Source organism: Nicotiana tomentosiformis, chromosome 4 (genome assembly GCF_000390325.3).
Source record: "Nicotiana tomentosiformis chromosome 4, ASM39032v3, whole genome shotgun sequence".
Taxonomy (NCBI): Eukaryota; Viridiplantae; Streptophyta; class Magnoliopsida; order Solanales; family Solanaceae; genus Nicotiana; species Nicotiana tomentosiformis.
In genome coordinates this window covers 64,718,767-64,731,166 of record NC_090815.1, presented here as the reverse complement: position 1 = coordinate 64,731,166, position 12,400 = coordinate 64,718,767, and the positions used below count along the sequence as shown (strand labels likewise).

The 12,400-nt window shown below is 40.6% G+C and overlaps 1 protein-coding gene across 1 annotated transcript; it reads right to left on the bottom strand.

Moving 5' to 3' along the window:
* Positions 1 to 272: 272 nt before the first annotated feature.
* LOC138909825 (uncharacterized) lies at positions 273 to 818 on the bottom strand. Its single transcript, XM_070201042.1, has one exon. The coding sequence runs from the start codon at positions 816 to 818 to the stop codon at positions 273 to 275; it is 546 nt and encodes a 181-aa protein (XP_070057143.1).
* Between the last annotated feature and the right edge of the window lie 11,582 nt (positions 819 to 12,400).

The window sequence follows — 12,400 nt, the reverse complement described above, 5'->3', positions numbered from 1 at the left end:
TCGAGGAATGGATTAAAAACGCGATTCATAAGATCCATGAAGGCTGCTGGAGCATTTGTTAGCCCAAAAGACATTACTAGAAACTCAAAATGCCCATACTGGGTCCTAAAAGCTGTTTTTAAATATCCCGTTCTCTGATCTTCAATTGGTGATACCCGGATCTTAAATCAATCTTGGAGAAACACCTGGCACCTTGCAATTGATCAATCAAGTCATCTATCCTTGGCAGTGGGTACTTATTCTTGATTGTGGCCTTATTAAGCTACCGATACTCAATACACATTCTTAGTGACCCATCTTTCTTTCTTACAAAAAGGACCGGTGCGCCCCAAGGCGACACACTTGGCCGGATAAAACCCTTTTTCTAACAAATCTCTCAATTGTTCCTTTAGCACCTTCAATTCTGCAGGTGCCATTCTGTAGGGTGGAATAGATATAGGATGCGTGTCTGGCATCACATCAATCCCAAAATCAATCTCCCTGTCTGGTGGGATCCCTAGGAGTTCATCCGGAAAGACTCCCGGAAATTCATTCACAACGGGCACGAACTCAAGCATAGGTGCCTCAACATCAGTGTCCGTAACTCGGACCAAATGGTAAATACATCCCTTATTAATCATTTTCGTGGCCTTAAGGTAAGAAATAAACCTACCCTTCAGCACTACATCATCACCCTTCCACTCAATAACTGGCTCATTTGGAAATTCGAACCTAACAATTCTGGTTTGGCAATCAAGCTTGGCAAAACATGAATAAGGCCAATCCATCCCCATTATCACATCAAAATCGACCATTATCAATTCAATAAGATCGGCCATGGTATCCCGACAACGCAACGTGACAACACCATCTCTATAAACTCGCACGGCCAAGATAGACTCACCAACCGGAGTAGATACCGAGAATGGCTCATAAAGTTATTCCAGTTCTATCCCAAATTCCATAGCAACATAAGGTGTGACATATGACAAAGTGGAACAAGGATCAATAAGAGCATATACATCATGATCTTGGACAGTCAATATACCTGTGACAACATCTGGAGAAGCCTCTGAATTCTGGCGACCCCTCATGATATGGAAACAGCTGGATCCTCCCGAACTCTGTGCTCTACCCCTAGTTGCACCACACTCTATGGGTGTTGGAGTGTCTCGAGCGGGAAGAGGTGCTGCAGAACTGGCTGGTTGTGCCATGCCCCAACCCGCACCCTGGCGGGACGAACGACAATCCCTCTGAATGTGAACCCTCAATCCATATCCGTAGCATATGGGTAAGTCCATGTAACATATTCCTAGGTGCATCTTTCCACAACGAGGGCATGGGGGGCTCCTCTGCTACTGGAATCTACCACCATGACGACCCTGCTGATATGAGCCCCTGTTGCCCTGATTGGGCCTGAAACGGCTCCACTGCTGCTACTGACTAGGCCTTGATGGCGGTGTGTTGATACCCGATTTTCCCTCATGTTTTCCAAATATATATATATATATATATATGCCTTCAAAATAGCGAATATGCATCATCATTTGATGTACAAGCATACACAAGTATTTTTTTCATAATTTTCCATAATTTTTACAGACTTTAAATCAATTTATTTTTGTATTTTATTATACAAATATCCAATAATTACACTACACATTATTTTTATGATGATTTAACCATCTAAACTTATCATTTATACCCATATAAGGTTTTAAATATTTTTAGTGCGTTTCTTATAATTACATTTGCATTTTTTTCAGAGCTAAATTGCACATTTTGCAATAATAGAAATATGTACATATAATTACATTATTTATACAAAAAATAACTTTTTATATTTTTATAATGTTAAATAATTATTTTTAATCACTTGCATTCCCAAATGATATTTTTGTTATTTATCTATTATTTTTATAAATTATTTATTTTTTAAAATTGGGTAATTAAAATCTGACCCTAATTTCATAATTAATTTCGGACCTAACTACCCAAACACAGGCCAATTACCCCAAGCCCAAACTCATTAGCCCAGTACCCATACCCATTTAATTAACCCGATCCAACCCCTGATCAAATCCCAGCCATTGATCAAAAATGATCAACGACTCACAAACGCCTCCCCTTTTTCCTTATATCACCCGTCCTCAAACCCTAACCCCATTCCTCCAAACCTGCCGCCTCTCTACTCTCTCCCCTCTGAAGAACCCTAGCCCGCCTCCTCGCAAAAACTCCTCTCCTAATCCTGCTTCTATTGGGATTTTCTTCCCATTCACTTACCATTTCAATATATTTCCATTATTGGGTGATTCTCTACGGTATTACCAAGTACTTGCCTAAACATGGCAAGTACTCTTACTTTAATTCTGTCTTATTTAACCTTCGTCTCTTGAATCGGGACGATATTGAGTCCAAACACGTTATTTTGCACCGTGTGAGTCCGATTTGTTCGTATCTTGTTGATTCATACTTAACCCTAAGGTTGGGGTTTACAGATTCTCTTTGATTCGAACCGAAATTTGTTCAATCTTTAATTTTAAGTACTATCTCGTCTATATTCGCCTTATTATGTATGAATCTGTCTATTTCTGCCGATTATTTTTACTTGCCCTAAATTAGGGTTTCAAATCCTTTTTATTTGAACCAAATCTGGTTTGATTCTGTGTTTTGTGAATAATATTCATGTCTATGTTCCTTTTATACAATATGTGACTCTTTGCCTTTATTTTCTGCCGATTTTGTGGAGTTTACCTAAAAACTAGGGTTTCAAATTTTTCTTCTTTACTGATTGTTTGAATTAATTATATTTTCATATTTATGTGTTTAGTTCCTAAACTATTTAATACCCTCCCTACTCCCCTTTGGTTAAGTTCGGAAAAATCCTTAAAAAGTTATAAAACTAAAGCTGTATACTCCTTACTCTAGAATAATCTTGTTCTGTACTCTGGTTCCCGGCCGGCTGAAAGCCAAGACCAAAAATTCTGAGTTCTTTCTCTTTGGGTGATATTCACAATACTGTGGGATTCCTTTCTTTCTTGTTTCATTTTAACTAGTGAGTTACCAAGCCTTTGCCATTTCATTATGATTTATCTGTCATTTCGTTTAATGTGTTACTTCAATTAGACTCTGCTAACCAAAATGCCATTACGTCCGTAGTTTGGGACATGTTTAGACCTACTTTGAGTTGATTAATTTGATTCTGCCTAACCTATATGTCACTAATAGCCACCTCTTGAAGTTTAAGTTTGTTATTATCCTGCTCTTTGAACATGCTCTCATAACTCCTTCTATGGATTAGTTAACTAGGTATAGATGTATTCATTAATAGGATAACAAGTCTATTTCTAAATTCACTATAATGTGGCCTGTTTGATCCTTTTTTCATCATATCTTGACATCTCTAGTAATTGCCCTAATTAGTTTTCAGCATGTTATGGTCTATTGCCAATTGATATGATTTCTTCTTATGACACTAGTTTATGCACTTAGCCTAATCTGAATTCTCTTTTACCACTATAAATCTGCCTTGTAACTTGCCTTGTTAGCATGTGATTGAATTCATTTCTTGAAACTTGATTAAGTCTGCCTTAAGTTTAAGCATGTCTGTTATTTGTTTTTATATGCTCAATTGATTATGTCCTTCAGTGGAATCCCTTGACTTCATTCTATTCCTCTACTATCTGGTCATTCTAAATTCTTATCCTTAGCCGGCTGAAAGCCAAGGCTACTTAGATTCTGTCCTTTGACCTCCCTAGTATGAGCACTGCTCAGGGTTCATTTGAGACCCTTGTGAACTCTGACACACTAGGACCTGGTCCCTAGTCTTTCCTCTGAATTATTTCTGATCAACCTCCCTAGTGTGAGCACTGCCCTGGGTTCTTGAAGCTCTTGGTAACTCTGACACACTAGGGTCTTGGGTTTTGTATGCTCAACCTTGACATATGCTCACTGGGTGAATCACTCAACAATTAGTTGTTTTATATCTATGAATATGAAAATTTGGAGCTGTTGTGAATTGTGAGACTGAAGGCCTGGCCTATCCAGGTGTATTTGGGCCTGTTGTAGGCTCCCTATAGCTATATCTATTATTTAATTTACTATATTTATTTTGGGTCTGTAATAATTATTGTAATAACATTTTGGGGTATTAGTAAAATTGGGAAAAGGATTTTTATCTTACTTGCAACAAGTTGGGTAGAGATCATGCATATAGGTTCGATAATGTGTTATTATATGTCGTGTGTTATAAATCATGCCTATAGGTACTTTGTTATGTTCAGTCATCATATGCTAGTAGCCCTGCCTATAGGTTCAATACTTGGTTCAATTGTGTTTTATTTCTGCTTGTTAGAGACCATGCTTATAGGAAATGGTATGATTTAATGTATGTGCAAAAATTCTGTTTACATGCTACCTTAATCTAGAAACCATGTCTATAGGATCTAAAACTGGACCAAATTGTAGAAAGCATGCCTATAGATTTGAATCAGTTTATAGATCATTTTGCCCGTTGGTTCAGGAGTTTTGTCAAACACTGTGCTACTATCCTCATTAGAAGACATGCCTATAGGATCAAAACAAGTGATTCTGGATATGCTTCTGTGATTGCCACTATTTACTTTCGCACAAAACATCTAGACATCATGCTAGTAGGTTTAATTTCATTGTGCTAAAAATCAATAGGCAAATTTATGTCGGTATTGGTAATCGTATTAAGAAACTAGCTTTTGCGTATAACTGTCTACTCATTCGTTCAGTATCACATAGAGATCCTGCTTATAGGATTCTGCGATTTTACAATTAATAAAACCTGTTAGTGCTAATCAGTTTGGCATGCATTTGATGTCTAAATGCGGAGGATAACTTGAGCCCATACTTGTTTCTATTTAAAAGTCCTAACTATTTTTGTATGTAGCCTAGTTTTCTCCTTTTGAGAAACCTAAGTTAAGGTCTAGAACTACCCTGAAATAGAGGTCCAAATGCCTCCTGGACCATAGGCATGGGACGGGTAGTGCATGCATAGGGTACGACTTAGAATCAAATAGAGTGCTTTAGGTAAACAACTTAAAGATAGTAATTGGGTAGCAGGAGATGATAGTCTGTGCCCGCTGAATAATATGAGTAACACCCCGTCTTGAGGGAGTTACGAAGTATTATTTATGTTGCACGAGGTGATCCTTTATGCTAAAAAACTTAAGACCCCCCATTCCTGTTAAAATAGTTCTTTCTTTGTCCAAATTGTTTCTTTTATCTTAGACTAATTCACATGATTTGATTTCGGCCGGGACCCACCGTTGTAGACCTCGAGGAGTGCCTAACACCTTCTCCTCGAGGTAAGTTGAGCCCTTACCCGATCTTTGGTGACGCAAACTAGTAAACCTGAGTCATTTGCAAATAGGTGCCCTAACACACCTTAATCCGTTAGGTGGCGACTCTCTCTTTTTATAACCCTTCCTTTTAAAAGAGTTGTCACGACGTCGAAGCCCGATTTTGCGAGAAAGAGGGACGCGACAGCATAGCAAATCTGCTGGGGATATCCTTAGGCTCTTACATTAATGAACTTGGTCTGTGTGAATTAGTCTCCCTCGATAAGCGTGTCTTTATTATTTTATGCTCAAATTCACCGTTTATTCGCTACATGCACACCTCCTTCCTATTTTCCCTTTTACATGAATTTACATGTAACTTTTCATTTAACCTTGTTCGCTAGCTTCAATCTTTCCTAATCCCTACCCCTTTTACCGCTTTATTATAATTTTTCCATTATGCGAACTAACTCCTTCTTTGTTTTTCTTTCTTTCCTGTCTTTACATTTATTAAATACCGCATTTATCTCTTTCATCATGCAAAATACTTGACAAGGTGTTGTTTTATTTTTTGCATAATTACATGCTCTGCATCATATTCCACTCGTGCGCAATTAATACCATAGCGGCACTTGATGAGTGTCCGCGCTCTTCCTATATTACCCTTTTTAAATTTGGAAAGGCTTATTTGAGGTAAAACTAGTCGATCAGCGGTGCAGTCGACGGTTCCGTGCCTTTCCCTCTCAAGTTGTCCGCTTGAGGGTACCGGTCTAGACTTCTATAGAAAATCCTACTCTGATGTTAACTGTGCATGCATCATGTCCAAACCTAGCATGAGTTAGAATATTGTCCGCATAATAACTCTCTAAGGAAAGCCTTGTCCAAAGTCCATCGGGATTTCCATAATCCCAACGGGCACGATCATGATATGTGCATTATTTGGAGAAAACGTGCCGATATGCTAATCATTAATGTGTAAGTAGTCAAACCCGGAGGGGGAGAAAGGGCTAACTTTATTTGTTTTGCAGAAATGAGGCACGAAGTCCCCAGGTTCGACATGGTCCGAAGTATCTCACCTCTATTGCTAGACTGGTTGGAAAATCTCTCGCCAAGCGACAAGAACCATGTGAAAAGAATTCTTGGAAATTTACTGTCTTTGCTGGACATTCAGCCAAACAATGTACTGATCGAGGCCGCTACTATATTCTGGGATACAAAGAGGGCTGTTTTCCGTTTTGGTAACATAGAGATGACTCCCCTTCTTGAGGAAATAAGAGGTTTTGCCGGGCTACCCTGGGATAGCCCTGGACTGCTGGTACCGGAAAATCATACTTCTAGGGGATTTCTGAAAATAATGGGTTTTAGAAAGAATGATGAGTTAGTCTGCCAGAAGAGGTTTGATCTATTTATTATATTAATGAAATGAGGCAGTTATCAGAATCAAGTTTCTCCAAAATGAGGTCACCAAAATTAGGACGCGAATTTATAATTCCGCAAAACATGTTTAAATACTTCAAATATCCTTCCAAAATCCCTTACTGACTTGTTTACCTTTTGCTTTTCTTTGTTTTGATTATTCCCATCCCCTAAGGTTGGTTCTTGCATACTGGTATCATTAGCGTATCATACCAGATCTAGAGGCCCTCCACCTCCTCCTCCTCTAAGTGATCCTAAAAGTAAGGGAAAGGCTAAGATGGATGACATGAGAGTTATCAGGAAAGATAACGTTGCGCATGCGTAAAATGTTGAAACGTCAGATGGTCGGAGTACTCCGGCACAGAATGATTTGGTTCTGCGGTTGGAGCAGAAAATACTGGAATTGCAAGGGGAACTTGAGCAGGTCCGCAACTTGGCAAACCTCTCCCTCACCTTAAACGTCCCGGATATTAACCAACAGAATGCCAAAAACCCAGCACCTACTCAAAACACACCAAACCAACATCCACAAAATCCTCCCGCACCTCAACAATACGCCACACCTCCTCAAAATCCTAACCCTCCACCAGTGCCAACTCCTCCTCAACACCAACATCTTCTGACTCAGTAACCACAAACTACTACCTACCATAATCCTCAAAATACACAACCTGCCCCCGATCTGCAGAACTCAACCAATGATCATCACTACACCCAAATCCCTGGTATCCATAAAATTAACCCCATATACGTAGAAACTCTACCTCACCCCACTCAACAAACCCCATACACACCAGAATCTGCCGAGAAGGACCTGCTCATCAAGAATATGGTAGAGGAACTTAAGAAGCTCACAAGTTGAGTCTAGGGTGTCGAAGGGGGTAAAGGCATTGAGGGTTTGAACTATGAAGATCTGTGTATTTAGCCAGACGTAGAACTGCCGGAGGGTTACAAACCTCCCAAGTTCGAGATGTTTGACGGAACAGGTGACCAAAGGTGCATCTAAGGACATACTGTGACAAGCTTGTAGGAGTTGGAAAAGAGGAAAGCATTCGCATGAAACTGTTCATGAGAAGCCTCACTGGAGATGCCCTATCATGGTACATCAGCCAAAATCCAAAAATGTGGGTTAGCTGGGTAAGCATGGCATCAGATTTCATGGATCGGTTCAGGTTTAATACGGAGAATGCGCCAGATGTCTTCTATATCCAGAATCTCAAGAAGAAGCCAACAGAGACTTTCCGTGAGTATGCTACTTGATAGAGATCGGAAGCTACGAAAGTAAAGCCGACATTGGAAGAAGAGCAGATGAACAAGTTCTTCGTCCGGGCCTAGGATCCACAATACTACGAAAGGTTAATGGTTATCGAGAATCACAAATTCTCCGACATCATCAAATTGGGGGAAAGGATTGAAGAAGGGATCAAGAGCGAAATGGTAACTAATTTTGAGGCACTACAGTCTACTAATAAAGCTTTGCAGTCAGGGGGTATATCCAAGAAGAAAGAAGTAGGGGCCGTGATGGTAGCCCAAGGTCTGAAGTGTCCTCTCACATACCAAACACCTCCACCCACATATCAGCCTTCACCTCCCAGATACCAACAACCTGCAACCACTTACCATACCTATAACACCCAACCCGAATACTACCACTCACCACCAGCCCTCCAAAACTACTAAAAACCTAGACCAAATTTCGACCGCAGACCACCCAGACAATACACCCCAATTACTGAACCTGTAGACCAATTGTACGAGAGACTGAAGGTTGCCGGTTATATCACTCCCATTCCCGCTGTCGCCATGGAAAATTCTTCTCAATGTGTCAATCCAAATAAGACATGTGCCTGTCACTCAGGCATGAAAGATCATATTGTAGATGAGTGTCATACTTTGAAGGATAAGATTCAGACATTAATTGACAACAAAGTCATACAGGCAAAGGAGGCTGCACCCAATGTCCGTAACAATCCTCTCCCGGATCACAGGGGCGGAGGGGTAAACATTATAGAGACCGATGAAGAATGGAACTCAAAGGGGTCAATTGGACTCATTCGAGAAGGGGATAATCATGAAACATCTCCACTCACTCTCACACCTATCATGGTACAAACTCAGGCACCAATTGAAGTTGAAGTAGTTGCACCAACTCTGTTTGAGGTTGATGTAACAACACCCTTCACCGCGATGGTAGCACCTACACCGTCTTATAAGTCTAAAGCTGTACCATAGGATTATGTTGCAGAAGACAAAAAGAAAGGAAAGGGGAAAATGGAAGAAATTGGTGCAGCACAAGGTATGACTAGAACTGGTAGGGTTTACACGCCCGAGCATCTGGGGGGAACAAGTAAAGAAGCCGCTTCCAAGCAGCCCATCATTGAAACTGGCCTGGATGATCTTTGGAGAAAGGTGCAAGCAAGGGAGTATTCGATGGTTGATCATTTGAACAAAACCCTTGCTCAGATATCCATTCTATCACTACTGCAGAACTATGAGGCACATAGGAACGCGTTGATGAAAGTGTTGAATGAAGCCTACGTGCCTAACAATATCACCAATGGGGAAAGGGCTAACATGGTAGGGCAAGTACTGGAGAGCCACAAGATCGCTTTTCATGAAGACGAATTGCCACCAGAGGGATTAAGCAACAACAGGGCACTGCACATCACGGTACAATGCGAGGATAAATTCATTGCTAGAGTCCTGATAGATGGGGGTTCAAGTCTTAACATATGTCCATTAACTACTCTGAAAAGATTGGGTAAAGGCCTGCATGAGATACGAGCAGGAAGTATGAATGTGAAAGCATTTGATGGGTCTTAAAGTGCCACAATTAGGGAAACCAACCTCAGCCTACAGATGGGCCCAACCTGATTTGATGTTGAGTTTCAAGTGTTAGACATATCTACTACCTACAACCTATTGTTGGGACGACCTTGGATACATGCCACTGGGGCCATAGCTTCTACTCTACATCATGTCGTGAAGTTTGAATGGAACCATCAGGAAGTGATCCCATTTACACCAGTCAAACTATTCCGGTCATCGAGAATAGAAGGAAGTTGGGTGGAGAAACATACCATCGCATCGAGTGCGTTAACGCAATTGAAAAGGACAAATGGTGGAGCAGTAAGATAGAACGCATATTGGCATGGACAGGGTATGAGCCTGGCAAAGGTCTCGGCAAGAATCTCCAGGGGATCACCAAACCAATACAACTAAAGAATCACGGCACAACATTTGGGCTTGGGTATGAATACACCTGGCACGAGTATCAGAATTGGTCGCCACCATGGCGTGGTCCTTATTACGCTCTAGAGCAACTAGTACCACATTTGAGCCAGTCATTTCACCAAGCTGACATGATGTGGGAGTCCGAAGAAGATGAAGTTCTAGCCGGTATAAGAAATCTGTTTCTGGATAATGGAGACATGGATTGCAGTGCGATAGTTGAGGAGGAAGAGGAGGAAGGCCTCATTATTCAGACCTTGGAGAAGGGAGTTATTCTCAAGAACTGGACTGTTGCACCAGCAAGGGCCCATCGAGTTCCTGGGTAGCCTGGCAATTAGCATCATTTATTTTTAAAAGCAATTTTTATGAGCATTTAAGACGTTTTCAGCATTTTGTTTTAAGCATGTTTTGTTTTGAAATAATTGCTCGGGTCATCGAGCCACACCTGTTTGACGTTTTCAAGATTTATTTAAATGCATTGATGTTTTTAGTATTTATTATTATTCTTTACATTTTTTTCTACAGCATTATTATTACCTACCCCGATGAACTTACAACTGTGACATGTAATGAGACAACACAACATAAGGATAATGATTCAGAGGATCTAGAAGGGGATATAATGCCCGAGGAAATTGTCAAAGAAGTGGAAAACTTTGAAAACAAGCCTAAGTCCAATTTGGATGAGACTGAAATAGTTAATCTAGGAGACTCCGAAACAGTCAAGGAAACACATGTAAGCATTCACTTGTCATCATCAGAGAAGGAAGAATACACTCGTTTCCTGATGGAATATGAGGATATCTTTGCATGGTCCTATGATGATATGACCGGTTTGAGCACGTCCATAGTGGCTCATAAACTACCTACCAACCCAATGTGTCCGCCAGTAAAGCAGAAGCTCAGAAAGTTCAAGCCAGATATGAGTTTGAAAATCAAAGAAGAAGTCACCTAACAGATCAAAGCTAAGGTTCTCAAAGTGGCTGAATATCCAACTTGGTTGGCTAACATCATGCCAGTTCCGAAGAAGGATGGGAAAGTCAGAGTATGCGTCGATTATCGGGACCTAAACAGAGCAAGTCCCAAAGATGATTTCTTGTTACCCAACATACACATAGTGATCGACAATTGCGCTAGGGATGAACTCTAATCCTTTATGGATTGTGTCACGACCCAACTGGAGGGTCATGACTAGCACCCAGGCTATACTTGCCGAGCACCAACGTACATTTTATCTAACCTTCCTTATTATCTTTAAGGGCCGACAAGATCAATATAAATAGTAGACATGGATCATGAACATCCAACAATGAAAGATAATGTCATGAACATACATAACATGGGACGACAAGACTGTCAAGAAACTATATATAAGGTACGAGCTATCATGATGCCATGAAAGACTATACAACAAAAATCAGCCGAAAAGGCATTCTAAACCATACATAAGTCGACACCTGTCTATGAGCCTCTAAAGGAACATAAGTGCTACAACATTGCCGGAACAGGGCCCCGACATACCCATAATGTCTATAACAAAAATGCATACCAAGACCACGGCAAGTCCGGAGAAGGGATCTCGCCAATAACCGCTGAACTGGACAACCTACTGTGGTGGGGGAGCTACGTATAACTGTCTATCAGGACCTGCAGCACGACATGCAGTATCCACAAATAAAAAGGACGTCAGTACGAATAAAGTACTGAGTATGTGAGGCAAGAAAGCATAAGTAAGAACAGTAATGTAAACAGGAATAGAGAATATACAACCTGTGACATCTGGGTACCTCTGAGGGCTACTGACATGAAATACATGATACATACATATATATATATATATAAACTTTTAAAACATACGCCTTTGTGGGCATCACCATCATCATATCGTACCCGGCCATAATAGGCTCGGTAAAACGTACCCGGCCATCATAGGGCTCGGTAGAATCGTACCCGGCCACGTGGAGCTCGGTAAAACCCAACTGATCAGTGGTTGCACAATAGGTGCCATACCCGGCCGACTATAGCGCGGCTCGGTAGAGTAAAATAGATACATATATATGATGCATGCTGGACTCATTGGAATCACATTTTGAACCTTTCGGAGTGACGTAAGGTCGGTATCCTTCGTACACGTTATTAGGATTAACTCTTCATCAAGAATCTTATAAGAATCAGGAACTACCAACAACATTGATAATATAAGAATAAGAGAAGTAACATCAATATCAATCATTTCATAAGAAGGGCAGCAATGTAAGTACTGCTAGCTTCTAAGAGTAGAGTATCTTTGGGAGCTCGTCATTACATTATGTACAATCGGAGTCGTGCAAAAGAATGAAGGGGATAGCCTCACATACCTTGTATATACTGCCCAACCTCAAGCTATGCAAATGTCACGACTCCTTAGTCTACAATAAGACAAATGACACTATCATTATCGTTTAAGCATCGTAACTATTATGTAT